Source organism: Stenella coeruleoalba, assembly GCF_951394435.1.
Source record: "Stenella coeruleoalba genome assembly, chromosome: 18".
In the NCBI taxonomy this organism is placed as follows: Eukaryota; Metazoa; Chordata; class Mammalia; order Artiodactyla; family Delphinidae; genus Stenella; species Stenella coeruleoalba.
The window spans coordinates 49,878,580-49,894,739 of record NC_137164.1 but is presented as its reverse complement, the minus strand read 5'-3'; the positions used below and the strand labels follow the sequence as shown (position 1 = coordinate 49,894,739).

General features: G+C 35.3%; 1 protein-coding gene across 20 annotated transcripts in view; it reads left to right on the top strand.

The window, feature by feature from the left end:
- Window positions 1-16,160, top strand: part of MYCBP2 (MYC binding protein 2) — a 271,692-nt gene that overhangs the window by 155,036 nt on the left and 100,496 nt on the right. For 13 of the 20 annotated variants that reach the window (XM_079903236.1, XM_079903223.1, XM_079903219.1 and 10 more), the window contains 5 exons: window positions 130-348; window positions 5,884-6,109; window positions 7,056-7,186; window positions 7,826-7,913; window positions 10,205-10,254. In XM_079903236.1, coding sequence (XP_079759362.1) covers window positions 130-348; window positions 5,884-6,109; window positions 7,056-7,186; window positions 7,826-7,913; window positions 10,205-10,254 — 714 coding nt within the window. The remainder of the gene's footprint in view (window positions 1-129; window positions 349-5,883; window positions 6,110-7,055; window positions 7,187-7,825; window positions 7,914-10,204; window positions 10,255-16,160) is intronic. The other 7 variants (XM_079903224.1, XM_079903221.1, XM_079903230.1 and 4 more) reach the window with 1 other exon arrangement.

Genomic DNA, 16,160 nt, shown 5'->3' with positions numbered 1-16,160 from the left:
TGAAAACTTAGCTAGAAGAAACTCTAAATAGAAATTCCGATTAATAAGTATAACCAACAATTATAGTAATTAATCTTTTTAAAGCAACTTTCACACTTATCTCATTTAATCATTTTTTTTTTATACTAGGTGGCTGTAGAAGTCTTTGGCCTTGTCCAACAGTTGCTTCCTTCAGTTGCCATTCTGAATCAGAAGTATGCACCCCCTGCATTCAATCCTAATCAGTCAACAGATAGCACCACAGGAAACCAGCCTGAACAAGGCCTCTCTGCCTGTACAACCTCTAATCACTATGCTGTCATAGAGAGCGAGCACCCTTATAAGCCTGCATGTGTGATGCACTACAAGGTGGGCACCAGTTCCTAGGGACAGTTTAAACTTAAAACTTGATTTGATGTTCTATACTGATATCTCAAAGGATACTTGGTCTCTGTTCAAGTATAACTTCTATATGTAAATAAAGAGAATCAGCAGGTGGTTAGACACTGTCAAATGCACACCAGGGTTTAAGACAGTCTTTACTGTTAAAGAGTATAGTTTTATAGGGTTTAGGAAAGTTGTTCTCATACCTTTTTGTAAGTACAGGGCATGTGTAGTGCTCAACTGCCAGTTATATATTGTAATAGTGGATATCAGCATTAAAATTTAAAAACCACTTTTTTTGAGCTGATATTATTTGTACCACAGCCTGAGCTCTAAAAATTTACATACCCAGTGTAGGATTTAAAATACTATACATAATGTTAAAATGTACCTATAAAATATTTATAAGTATAATGTTGTTATTATAGAGTATCCAAAATCCTATTCCTTGCTTTCTAAATTGTATCACTTAAATTAAGGGAGAGCAAGAAAATTTGTCCACTTAAATTAATTATAAGTTTAAGTTTTATGTGCTTGTAAAATATTCAGCTTTTTATAGTAGAATATGGTAAACATATGAAAGGTCAGCCTAGTACAGTTTACCCCTTTTCTCCATCATCCCAGATTCAGCTGTTATCAACTCTTGGTCAGACCTCTATCATTTATTCCTCACCCTCTTTGTCCCTTTCACATTCATGGATTTTTTCATTATGTATCTCAAAATGTAAGGACCTGTAAAAAATAACCATGTTATTATCACACTTAAAAGAACGAATAATTCCTTTAGGTTATCAAATGTGCACATTTTAAGCTGTTTGAATTAGAATCCAAATAAGATTCATACATTTTGATTGGTTATGTCTCTTAAGTCTCTTTTAATCTGTTGATCCCCCTCCATCTCTCTCTTTTTTGTTTCCTTGAATTTTATTTAAGAAACTGGATCATGTGTTTTTTTGATAGGATCCTCTTCAGCTTGACTCCTGAGTCCTTTAGACACACCCCTTGTAGTCATTCATAACATCCTCACTCACTGGTGTAAGATGTTATAAGATGTTACAGGCTCTGGTATAAGACGTTATAAGAGCTTACACATTTCCTGCCTCAAATCTGAAACCCACCATTTTTTCAAAGTGCCATGATTCCTTTAAATGGTAATGAGTCTTTAAAAGCCAAAATATAGCCCTGGGAATGCTCATTTCTCCTGGGTTGTCATTGTTACTAGGTATTTATAGTGTATAGAACTAGTACATACACTCACACATAAACACACGTATTTATATACACAGGCATATATTATTTGTATATATATTTATGTATGTGGGTGTATTTATGAACAGACACATCTATGTGTATATGTATTTTTTTAAAGATAAAATACCTCATGAGTTTGTACTGATGATACTCATTCAAAATAAGGACCACAGGATGTTACACCTGAATCTCCTTTCTCGTAAACCAGAAGTTCCTGTTCTCGATGGCACTGGGAATGTTAGAATTAGAAAATCACTTAATTATTCATTCACTCTGTGTGTGTGTGTGTGTGTGTGTGTGTGTGTGTGTGTGTGTGTGTGTGTTTTGTCTTTTGGGCATATTCCCAACTAGGAAGTACAGAGAAATGACCATGTTTTCAAAGTAAGTGGGTATGGTCAACTACTGTGTTTTAAAGTAAATTGGAATAATCCCTCTCTCTGTGATTATGCCGCTAATTGGATGTACATTTGGCATCATTTATTTTATTTCATTCTAGATTTTTAGGAATTGCTTTTTAAGTTTTGTTTGATAATAGTTCAGTTACATAGTTCTAAGTCAAATCTGTAAAACAAAGTGTATTCAAAGAAATCTAGCTTTTATCTCTGTCCCCTCATTCTGTTCCCTTCTTCCCTGTCATGTCTTCTTCTCAGGTAACATTTCATATTATTATAATTTTATAGTTTAGCCTTCCATTATTTCTTTTAATGTAAGCATAGACACACAAATACAGATGCAGATGTGTGTGTGTATTCATTCCTCATGTTTTTCAACTTTTTATTTCGAAGAATTTCAAACCTGTATAAAAAAGTAATAAGATTTGTGCAGTGAACACCCCCATATGCCCTTCACTTGGCTTTGTTAGTTAACATTTTGCCATGATTGTTTTATTTATCTATATTTATTATTGTCAGACCATTTAAGAGCAGGTTGCAAACATCATGACCCCTCACCTTGTTCCTAAGAACAGTGAAGTTCTCTGTATAACCCTATTGTACCAATCGAATTTAGGAAATTTAACATTGAAACAAGGTTATTACCACAATAAAGAGTAGTAGTATATCATGTTATAAGCTAAACATTTTGCCTTTTTTCCCAACAATGGTGTTCATAGAATCTTTTTAAACCCAGACCGGGATCCTATCAGGTTCAAACATTGCATTTAGTTGTCAGGCCTCTTTGATCTCTTTTAATCTGCAGTAGTTCCTCAGCCTTCCTTCGTCTTTTATGACATTGGCATTTTTGAAGAACACAATCAGTGGTTTTGTAAAAATATCCTTTTTATTTGGATGTAATTGATTTTTTTTTAATGATTAGATTCACGTTGTGCGTTTTGGGTGGCAACACCACATAAGCGATGTCCTGTTCTCCTCAGTGCATCCCATCAGGAAGTACTTAGTCACTTGATTAAGGTGATAGCTCCACCAAAAAAAATCTTTTTTTCCCTTTGAAAGTGTCTATGGGTAGATATCTATGGGTTAGAGACTGTGTAAAAAATACTGCCTCGGGCTTCCCTGGTGGCGCAGTGGTTGGGAGTCCGCCTGCCGATGCAGGGGACGTGGGTTCGTGCCCCGGTCCAGGAGGATCCCACATGCCGCGGAGCGGCTGGGCCCGTGAGCCATGGCCTCTGAGCCTGCGCGTCCGGAGCAACGGGAGAGGCCACAACAGTGAGAGGCCCGCGTACCGGAAAAAAAAAAAAAATATATATATATATATATACGGCCTTTCAACAAATTTTAGTATCCATTGGTTATTCTTACCCAAATCATTCATTACAATAAAGACGGTGGCTTTCTAATTCTGTTATTCCTCCCAGCTGGTGTTCTGTTGTAAAGGAGAATTTTCCCATCCCTTCCCCTTTAAAAATTTATTTATTTATTTTATGTGTTTATATCAATATGGACTCAAAGATTCTCTTTTTTCTCAGTGTTATAATCCTTTGCTGTCATTCAGTTTGATGCTCAAATTTTAATTGATTTGTCCAGGGAAAATCTGTTCAAGCTGGATTCTGTGTCCTTTTAATGTGTTTTCATCAGATTTTGAGCACTTCTTCTTAGTTCTAGTCAACACCACTGAGGTCTTTTCTTTATACCCTTTTCATTTACGTATGCCACTGTGAAGAATAATAATATTGAATACTATATAAAATTAACAGTTTCTTTGCAAAAATTTTGTCTTTTGTTAATCCCACTGACATTAGGATAATCAAAGTCATTCAGAAGTTGCTTGGGGTAGTTCATTTTATGTATATGTGTAAGTGGGTATATGATCAGTTTAATGTAAAGTTAGGCTTATTTTTTTATTTGTACTTAATTTTTATGAGTCTTTTTCCTATCCTAGTTGATTTAATTTTACTTTTAAAATATGTGAAATATTAATATGGCTCCAGAAATAAAATTATACAAAACAACATACTCAGAATTATAAGTCTTTTTCCTTCTCTGCTTCTCACTTACTCCAGTAAGTGTCCTGGTGTATCCTTCCTGCGTTCTTTTTTGGAAAAAATCAGAACGATAGATAGATTGATTTAGTTGTAGTATTATTTTCCATCTTTATTTTTAAAAGGTAGCACACTATGTATACTACTTCGTACTTTGCTTTTTAAATTTAACACTGTGTATAGAAATCTCTCCATATCCATTTAAAGAGACCATCCTCATTCCTTTTTTACAGCCTCATAGTTCTCCACTGTAAAGACCTATCATAGTTTATTCAGCCAATCTTCTGTGTGTGAGCATCTGGGGTGTTTTCATTTTTTTGCAATGAATAACTTTGTGCCTGTGTTTAGAGTTTTTTGTTTGTTTTTTTTGTTTCCGTATTGTTAGAAGCATTTCTTCAAAGTAAACTCCTAGAAGTGGGATGGCTGAGTTAAACAAATATAGAATGAGGAGCCTTGTGCTCAATAGATCTGGGATTGCTGATTCAGGGGGTGAATGCGTATGTAGCTTTGCTAGATGTTGACAGTTCCCTTCCATAGAAGTTATGCCTCTCTTTTTTTTTTTTTAGTATTTTGTTTATTTATTTGGTTGCTCGGGGTCCTAGTTGCAGCAGGCAGGCTCCTTAGTTGTGGCATGCAAACTCCTAGTTGCAGCATGCATGCGGGATCCAGCTCCCTGACCAGGGCTTGAACCCTGGGCCCCCTGCACTGGGAGTGTGGAGTTCCACACACTGCACCACCAGGGAAGTCACAGAAGTTATGTCTTTTTGTGTCCCACCAACAATGTATGAGAATGCTTGTTTTCTCTCAGCCTCCCCAAAAGAGTTTGTGGTTAAATTTTGGGCCTTTTGCCAATATAATGGAAGGAATGGTGGGAAAATGGTGTCTCAATTTAGTTTTAATTTATGTTTATGTTATTATGAATAAAGTTGAGCTTTTTATTTAAATAGAGATTGGAAAAAAGTCCTCTACTAAAAATATTTGCCATCGTCCGAGGTAATTTTTTTTTAGATTAATATAATATTTAGGAAATTTCTTAAGGTTTATATCATGTCCTACAACCAGTTCATAGTTTACTACTTGACATGGTCCTACTTAGCTGTAATTTGACTACCATTACAGCATTCCTTCTACCATAATGGTGACAGAAGCTTAAAAGTGGCCTTAAAAATATATATAATTATGTGCCATCGTAATCTCATATATACAGTAAAATTTCAGGTTAGGAAAATATAAAAATCTAGGCTTTTATCAAGTGTATAAGTGTGTGTGTATTTATATTTATTCTCATAATATATGAAGTTACAAAGTTTTTTTTGTTAATGAAAAGAAACATTTGTAATGGATACTATGAATGGTAGATAACCTAAAAGTGACTAAAACCTTACGTGTTAATGATTTATTAATTTCCATCAATGTATCTTTATATTTTACCTATCAAATTATATTGTGAGTTACCGACTTACATTCCTTAAATGCATACTGACTGAAGTGGAAAATTTATTATATAAACTCTTCCACAGGAAGGTCAGATAGCTGAATGTTTATGGAAATTAAGCAGCTTTGTAATTGTTTTTCTAATGATATCAGTGTGTACTTAAAAACATTAATGCAAATATTAGATAGAAAGCAATAGATATTTCAAGTGAGGAGTCGAGACAATTGATACTGACCACTAATACCTTGATTTCTGATCATTTAATTCCTTACTTAAAACTTATTTTACAGTATGTTGAAGGCATCATCTTTACAGTATGATGTCCTGTTTCTAAACTAGACAAAATGCTAAAATCTGATTCATCTTGTGCGAGTGACTTTTTGCCTGTTGACCTCAGGTGACATTCCCAGAGTGTGTACGGTGGATGACAATCGAGTTTGACCCTCAGTGTGGTACTGCACAGTCAGAAGATGTCCTCCGCTTGTTGATTCCTGTCAGAACTGTTCAGAATTCAGGATATGGACCAAAATTGACATCTGTTCATGAAAATCTTAATTCCTGGATAGAATTAAAGAAATTTTCAGGATCCTCTGGGTGGCCTACCATGGTTTTAGTGTTGCCAGGTAAGTTATTTTTTTTCTTTTTTGTTTTATATAGTAAACTATATGCATTTATGATAATTATGTTTAGTAAGGATACATCATTGAAAATGTTTATTTAATTTTTAGAAGAATTTCTTCAAGACCTGCTCTGTATCTGGATTGCAGTTGGGTAGTAAAGAAGACTCTCTGGGCATGGGGCATAACATGGCCAAGTTTTAGGAAAGAGAATGTTTTGAGGATCTTGTGAGAAGAGATTAGCTTGACAAAAGCAGAGAGTTAATACTGAGGAGTGGCTGTCTGTATAGTTGGGGCCAAACTATAGAAAAAGTGGATCAGGTATTTTATTTTCCCAGTAAGTGCTAAAATTTGAGAAGTTACCAAGGACTTCTTCCTTTCAAGAGAGCTGGTGAACCACCGAACCCACTGAGTTATGTGAAGTTATTGTTTTCGAGCTTGAGGGTGTATGTGGCCGGGTGGGTGGAGGCACTTTTGCTATTACAGTCTGTTGTTTTTTTTAACCAATTAACCATAACTACTCTTGTGATCTCTCAAACTAATAGCCAATTTGAATTTAGAAACTTCTTTCTTCTAGTCTGACCTGCCTTGTTTGTTTGTGGAAAAATCAGACAAAGCCAGATTTTAGCCTAGAGAGGATTGCTCACTCTGAAACAGAAGAGGCTAACCTAGGTCACCTTAGTAATTGACGGATAATTGACAATTATCACTTGTGTGTAACTTAACTTAAGACATGTGATTAAGGAGAATTAGATCATAAAGAAAACAAACAACTGGCATGGCTCTATTGTTTATACTGTCGTTTTTAAGCACAGCTTTGTTCAAGTAGATATAGGGACCCCAAAAAGGACTTGGTTCTTTTAGTACCTGATTTGTATTGCTACCTATCTTGAGATAGATAAAAGTAAGGAAATTTTGATAAAGTTGTTTCAGATTTTGAACTCAATGTTAGCTTTTTTCTTAGGAAATGAGGCCCTTTTTTCACTGGAGACTGCATCAGATTATGTGAAAGATGACAAAGCTTCTTTCTATGGTTTCAAATGTTTTGCAATTGGATATGAGTTTAGCCCTGGACCTGATGAGGTGAGGATGAATTATCTTCTCATTCTGTTAAGGAAGATTGTGTTTCTAAGGGCTGCTGTTGACTTAAATTGTGTTTGCTCTCTGTATTCAAGAAGTCTGAAATTTATTTTAAGCTAGAGTGTATAATTTAAAATACTCTGTAGTTTAATTTTGTGCAGTGATCTGGTTTTGCTACTTTTAATATGTGAAGAGAATGGAGTCTGTGCAACATGACCCAGCCTTTAAAGACTTAGTATAGTTGTGCCTGTTCCAAACCTGCTCTGGTAGCTATACCTTTCTAAGTAAATTATAGAACCTAATTTCACCATGGGACTAACTTAGTATCTCTTCTAAATGTTTCAAATCATACAATAAAAAAAAAGTCAAGGTGAAAGAGTGATCATGTTCCTTCAAAGTAATGAATGAAAAATTCTTTGGGCAATGAACCTGTAGGTCTGAAACTTACAACCAGCATGAGACATAATATTAAATCTCTTACACTCTTAATTAACCATTAGCTCCTAACATATGCTTCCTTTTAGTTTCAAACATTACACTTGAATGCAGGTCACTTTTTTTTTGATAATCCACATCATCTTTCAAAAATTTCATCTTGCAAACATTTTTTAAACATCTGATTTTGTTTTTGCAATTCTCCAGGGAGTCATTCAGTTGGAAAAAGAACTAGCCAATCTTGGTGGGGTTTGTGCAGCAGCTTTGATGAAAAAGGATCTAGCACTTCCTATTGGTAAGTGTGGTCAAGTACTCGGTGTTTGTTTATGATTTTAAAAAAATTTTAAGAATAGAATATGTTCATCACAGAACATTCTGAAAATAGATTAGCAAAATGAATTCAGTAGTCACATACATTCATGAGCAACTGCTTAATATACTGGTTGTTTGGGTTTTTTAAATGGAGACTGAAGAGTATCTCTAGTTTTTTTATTCACACACATATATGCATACAAGCACTTTCTTATGTACATACATGCTATGCGCCAGGCCCTGGGTTAAGCACTGGAAATAGAGTATTAAACCAAAAGCTTGAGATATCTCTCAGAAATCCTAGTGGACATATCAGATAGGCGATTGGATGCTCATTGTCTGGAGCTCAGGGGACAAGTCAATAGAAATGTCATTTGGACGTAGTTGGCATTTAAAGACCGTATGAAAGAGCAATATGAAAGATGAGCTAGGAAGAGAATGCAAATGAGAAAGAGAATATAGCCAAGGGTCAAAGCTGGGACTTGTCAAAATTTCAAAGACCAATGGAACAGGAGGAAGAGGCTGCAGGAAAGACTGAAGCAGCAGCCAATGAGGTAGATGTAAAACCTCAGGAGAGTGTATATTGGTGGGATTTTTGAATGAAACTGAGAAAGCAATTAAAATTTGTCATTGGGTTAAACTTGTTGGCTATTTATATACTCAAGAAGAAATACATATATATCAGTAAAAGGAGAGAAGTATAAGGACTTTTAGAATGGGTGAGAGAATGGAAAGTCAGGAGGGGGAGTCAGGTTGAACGTAGATGGCTCTTTAGAAGAGTTTTCATGTGATGCACAACAGAGAAGTGAGGCAATGGCCAAAGAGTACCTATTTCTAGGATACAGAATTGTGTGATACATGAGTTGATTTATTATCAGAATTGTAAAGATGAAAGTAAGGCTTAAAATATTTACTAATTCCATGATGTTTATCCATGGTCAAACATTTTATTTTTACAGTAGTTGGGAATAAAAGGCATTATTATTGTATTTCCCCAATTCTCACCTCCAAAAGTGCATCTGTATCTCCTTCCTCTGGGGCTACCCTTCCCACTTTATTCTTTCTTTCCTCCCTTCTCTTTCTTTACTCCTTTCTTCCCTATCTAAATCTTCTCCTCTTCCTGCTCCATTCCACCCTTCTCTGTACCCTTGTTCCTGCTTCGTGTTGACACATGATGAGGAAATGAGACATCTGTGTTCTATTCATATGAGGGAAAATGGCACAGCCTCTTTGAAGGAGATGTGTCAACAGCTATTCAAATTTTACATGCATGTAGCTTTTGATGTAGCAATTTTTTATGCATACTTGCACAAATGCTCAAAAAAGGTATGTTGTAAGATAGATTAATATAGCAGTATTTGTGATTATAAAACCTAGAAGCAACCAAAATGCCTGTCATTTGGGATGTATGCAGCCTGTTAAAAAGCAGCAACAAAAAAGTAGACCTCTATGTCCTGGCCAAGGAAGATGTCCAAGTTATATTAATTAAGAATAGCAAGCTGCAGCAGAGGGTCCCATTTTTGTGAACATTATATTGTAAGTATATAAATATATGTGTATGTACCCACAACATACACATGTGTGTACGTTGACACATACGTACATACATATTATTTGCACACAAAATTTCTAGAACAATACATAAGAAACTGTTGACACTCTTTATCTTTGGAAGGGAGTGGTAGCAGAATTTTTCATTCTACACTTCTGCATACTTTGAATATTTCTCTTTGAATATGTATTACTTTAGTAGTAATATTTTATGAATTAATTAAACTATCAAAGAAAATTCAATAACTAAAATATATTCTACATAAAGCAGTAAAGGAGAAAATGGCTAGAGAATACAGTCACTATCTTACATTTTCCTCTAAGTAACTGTTGTTTACTAAAGGTAAAGCTCTTCTACAATATAACCAAACTAGAAAGGCTCAGATTCTGAAAATTCAGTTCCCTCATTTTTCTTTTTTTTTTTTTTGTTCTAAAAGTAAATATGCTAAAGTCAAAAATACACATTTGTGTACATAAATATAGTATATATCTTTTGAAAATCCCTTGATGGTTGCTTTTTGAGTATTGTCTTGAGAATTACAGCTTATATTCACACTGAAAACAGCATTTGAAAATTTAAACCACTGAGATTTATCCAGAATGATAATAGTTCTCTTCAATTTGGAATATCAAATTTGTGGGAAAGATGTCATGAATGCAGAAGACTAGAAAGATAAACTAAGGATGAATATATTTTAGTAAACCTTTTCATTTACACAACAGGTAATGAATTAGAAGAAGACCTTGAAATTCTTGAAGAGGCTGCATTACAGGTATTGTCCTGATAATTGTAAGGGTAAACTTTGTACATTAATTTTAAGCAGAATTTTCACTCAGATCAACCTTATTTTTCTTGAACATAGCACTCATTCATGAAGTATTTCATTCCATAATTGGCAGTTATAGAGATAAATAACTCATAATTTCTCCCCTTGATTGGAGAGACCCACCACATGAGCCCGTGTTGTACTGTGTGGTGGGTGTTAACTCTGGAGTAAGGCGAAAGCCCTGCTGGAGGAAGAAGAGCTACCAAGTGCCAAGGGTCCAGGGGAAGGCTTTGCCCAGCATTGGACATTTAAATTGGATCTTGAAAGAAGTTTTATTGACCAGTTAGAAAAAGGGGGAAAAAGCTGTTAGTAATAGTAATTTAAATAACATCTGTAGAGCATGTTATAGTTTACCATGTCTTTGATGTTATTTGTCTATTTCTGCAATTACACTTTGAGGTTAGTATTTTCTCTTGTATCTTACAATTATAATAACTTCAGTTCAGAGACGTTTTGTGATTTATCTAAGAATTCAGCTAACTGGGAGATAAAGTCTAATATCCAGGTCTTCTAATATCAATACTTAGAGTTAGTGGTTTACATTTTATTTATTTTCTGAAATGAATCGATCACAGCAGTAATAATAAAAACAAACATTTATTTGATCTTAACTTTATCACTCACTATTCCAAACACTTTTCATATTTTTAACTTAGTCCTCACAGCAACCCTATGAATTAGAGACTCGTATTTACAGGTAAGGGAACTGAGGCACAGAGAACTTAAGTGGCCCAGAATCACACAGCTAGTAAGCAGCTGGGCTAGAATTTGACCTCTAGCAGTTTGGTGACAAAGTCCATGATCTTGATCACTGTGCTCTAATCATAGGGAGTCATGGTGTCCTCAATAATGTTAAGAAACGTCTGTGTCTTAAAAACCCACCAGCTTTTGTTTTTTTTTTCTTTTAAAAAAGTTAAATCTCTGTATCTTAAGATACAAAAAATAAAAATTAATTTAAAAAATATTTAATAAACATACTATGTGTCAGATAACATTCTAGCTAAGGAAAACCATCAAGTACCTCATATTATCATTACAGGGATTATTACGGCTTATAGAATGTCATTTAGGCCAGATATAAAGAGGTCTTTATTGTACCCCTGTAAAGAGAAAAGTGATTTCCCAAAGTACCCACCGTTTTGGCATGTAAGGTCATCACTGTGATGGTCTAACACCTACTGCTTGTTAGGCAGATGGTGGGCATTTAAATGTGTTATTTAATTTAAATTTTATGATAACCATGGAAGAGATATCATTTGATCACCAGTTTATACATTTCACTGATTCAGGAATGGTCAGTAACTTGTTAGCTCGAGAGCACACAGCAATAGCTTGTCCAGAGTCCGGATTTGACCTCAAGTCTGTTTGACTTTAAAGATTACGACTTTGAAATTGCATGGCTTATAGAATGCACAAGTTACTTGTGGTAGAAATTGATAGAAATGGAAATATAATCCTTCTCTATGAAAACTATTATGTTTTGAAATTTATTATATGGTCATTAAAAATTTTTCTAGAGTTTTAGCCCTTAAAGCAAGTCTTTCCAAAATATAAGGCTTGCTTCTCATATAGGTGAGAACTAAAATTTCAGTTTTATCTGCCTTTTTTTCTTAACTTTAATAAGGCTTACACAGGCTAATGCAGTGTATGTGCAGCCACAGTCAGACTTCCATCTACTTTTTGCCAAAGTCAAGACCTTGGTACCCACCTGCCCAAGAGAACAAACACAACGTACCCAGGATAGCTACCAGTAATGGAGACACAAAAAGAGGGAGACCTTTACAGCTGTCTTCGAAAGGGAGCCCTGGCCCTGGCAAAGAGGGACGTGGCACATGTAGAAAGCTAGAATGGGAGGAGATGCACCATTGCATCTAGCATGCAGATCTCTGATAAATCATTTCTTTTTTGAGGGAAGAAAGACACTGGAAATAGTATCCCAAGTTTTTCCCTCCTGAAAGTTTTCTACTTTATAGGCTAAAGGAGCACTGGGGCATGGGAAGAAAATTATTTCCCCAAAAAGGCCTGTCTAAAATTGGGTGCAAATACAGAAAAATTCATGAAATTAAAGTTTTATATTTTAAAATATACAAATGTCAGATAGCCTTATCCACCAGAGGGCAGACAGCAGAATCAAGAAGAACTACAGTCCTGCACCTGTGGAATGAAAACCACATTCACAGAAAGATAGACAAAATGTAAAGGCAGAGGGCTATGTACCAGATGAAGGAACAAGATGAAACCCCAGAAAAACAACTAAATGAAGTGGAGATAGGAAACCTTCCAGAAAAAGAATTCAGAATAACGATAGTGAAGATGCTCGAGCACCTCGGAAAAAGAATGGAGGCAAAGATCGAAAAGATGCAAGAAATGTTTAACAAAGACCCAGAAGAATTAAAGAACAAACAAATGGAGATGAACAATACAATAACTGAAATGAAAACTACACTAGAAGGAATCAGTAGCAGAATAACTGAGTCAGAAAAACAGATAAGTGACCTGGAAGACGGAATGGTGGAATTGACTGTCACGGCACAGAATAAAGAAAAAAGAATGAAAAGAAATGAAGACAGCCTAAGAGACCTCTGGGACAACATTAAATGCACCAGCATTCGCATTATAGGGGTCCCAGAAGGAGGAGAGAGAAAGGACCTGAGGAAATATTTGAAGAGATTATAGTTGAAAGCTTCCCTAACATAGTAAAGGAAATAGCCACCCAAGTCCAGGAAGCACAGAGAGTTCCAGGTAGGATAAACCCAAGGAGGAGCATGCCAAGAAACACAGTAATCAAATTGACAAATATTAAAGACAAAGAAAAATTATTAAAAGCAATAAGAAAAAAACAACAAATAACATACAAGGGAACTCCCATAAGGTTAACCCATAAGGTTAACAGCTGATTTCTCAGCAGAAACTCTACAAGACAGAAGGGAGTGACACGATACATTTAAAGTGATGAATGGGAAGAACCCACAACCAAGATTACTCTGTCCAGCAAGGATCTCATTCAGATTCAATGGAGAAATCAAAAGCTTTACAGACGAGCAAAAGCTAAGAGAATTCAGCACCACGAAACCAGCTCTACAACAAATGCTACAGGAACTTCTCTAAGTGGGAAACACAAGAGAAGGAAAGGAACTACAAAAAAAAAAAAACCCAAAACAATTAAGAAAATGGTCATAGGAACATACATATCAATAATTACCTTAAATGTGAGTGGGTTAAATGCTCTAAACAAAAGACACAGGCTTGCTGAATGGATACAAAAACAAGACCCATTTATATGCTGTCTACAAGAGACCCTCCTCAGACCTAGGGACACATACAGACTGAAAGTGAGGGGATAGAAAAAGATATTCCATGCAAATGGAAATCAAAAGAAAGCTGAAGGAGCACTGCTCATATCAGATAAAATAGACTTTAAAATAAAGAATGTTACAAGAGAAAAGGAAGGACACTACATAATGATCAAGGGATCAATCCAAGAAGAAGATATAACAATTATAAATACATATGCACCCAACACAGGAGCACCTCAGTACATAAGGCAAATGCTAACAGCTGTAAAAGAGGAAAACGACAGTAACACAGTAATAGTGGGGACTCTAACAGCGCACTTAGACCAACGGACAGATCATCCAGGCAGAAAATTAATAAAACTCAAGCTTTAAATGACCCAATAAACCAGATAGATTTAATTGATATTTACAGGACATTCCATCCAAAAACAACAGGTTACAATTCCTTCTCAAGGGCACACAGAACATTCTCCAGGACAGATTACATCTTGGGTCACAAATCAAGCCTTGGTAAATTTAAGAAAATTGAAATCCTATCAACCATCTTTTCCGACCACAACACTATGAGATTAGAAATCAGTTACAGGGAAAAAAATGTAAAAAACACAAACACATGGAGGCTAAACAATACATTACTAAATAACCAAGAGATCACTGAAGAAATCAAATGACAGTGAAAACATGATGATCCAAAACCTATGGGATGCAGCAAAAGCAGGTCTAAGAGGGAAGTTTATCGCAATACACTTCTACCTCAAGAAACAAGAAAAATCTCAAATAAACAATCTAACCTTATACCTAAAGGAACTAGGGAAAGAAAAGCAAACAAAACCCAAAGTTAGTAGAAGGAAAGAAATCATAAAGATCAGAGCAGAAATAAATGAAATAGAAACAAAGAAAACAGTAGCAAAGATCAATAAAACTAAAAGCTGGTTCTTTGAGAAGGTAAACAAAACTGATAAACCTTTAGCCACACTCATCAAGAAAAAGAGGGAGAGGACTCAAATCAATAAAATTAGAAGTGAAAAAGGAGAAGTCACAATGGACACCACAGGAATACAAAGCATCATAAGAGACTACTACAGGCAACTCTATGCCAATAAAATGGACAACCTGGAAGAAATGGACAATTTCTTAGAAAAGTATAAATTTCCAAGAATGAACCAGGAAGAAATAGAAAATATGAACAGACCAATCACAAGTAATGAAATTGAAACTGGGATTAAAAATTTTACTACCAACAAAAGTCCAGGACCAGGTGGCTTCACAGGTGAATTCCATCAAACATTTAGAGAAGAACTAACAGCCATCCTTCTCAAACTCTTCCAAAAAATTTCAGAGGAAGGAGTGCTCCCGAACTCATTCTACCATCACCCTGATAACAAAACCAGACAAAGGTACTTCAAAAAAAGAAAATAACAGACCAATATCACTGATGAATACAGATGCAAAAAACCTCGACAAAATACTAGCAGATAGAATCCAACAACACATTAAAAGGATCATACACCATGATCAAGTGGGATTTATCCCAGCGATGCAAGAATTCTTCAATATGCACAAATCAATCAATGTGATACACCATAGTCACAAATTGAAGGATAAAAACCATATGATCATCTCAATAGATGCAGAAAAATCTTTTGACAAAATTCAACACCAATTTATGGTGAAAACTCTGCAGAAAGTGGGTATAGAGGGAAGCTACCTCAACATAATAAAGGCCATATACAGCCAACCCACAGCAACCATCATTCTCAATGGTGAAAAACTGAAAGCATTTCCTCTAAGATCAGGAACAAGACAAGGATGTCCACTGTTGCCACTATTATTCAACATGGTTTTGGAAGTCCTAGCCATGGCAATCAGAGAAGAAAAATAAATGAAAGGAATAAAAACTGGAATAAAAGAAGTAAAACTGTCACTGTTTGCAGATGACATGATACTGTACGTAGAGAATCCTAAAGATGCCACCAGAAAACTACTAGAGCTAATCAATGAATTTGGTAAAGTTCCAGGATACAAAATTAGTGCACAGAGTTCTCTTGCATTCCTATACACTAAGAACAAAAGATCAGAAAGGGAAATTAAGGAAACAATGCCATTCACCATTGCAACAAAAAGAATTAAATACCTAGGAATAAACATACCTAAGGAAGTAAAAGACCTGTGCTCAGAAAACTACAAGATACTGATGAAAGAAATCAAAGGTGACACAAACAGATGGAGAGATATACCATGTTCTTGGATTGGAAGAATCAACATTGTGAAAATGACTATACTACCCAAAGCAATCTACAGGTTCAGTGCAATCCCTGTCAAATTACCAATGGCATTTTTTACAGAACTAGAACAAAAAAATCTTCAAATTTGTATGGAGACACAAAATACCCTGAATAGCCAAAGCAATCTTGAGGGAAAAAAACTCAGCTGTAGGAATCAGACTCCCTGACTTCAGACTATACTACAAAGCTGCAGTAATCAAGACAGTATGGTACTGGCACAAAAAACAGAAATCTAGATCAATGGAGCAGGATAGAAAGCCCAGAGATAAAC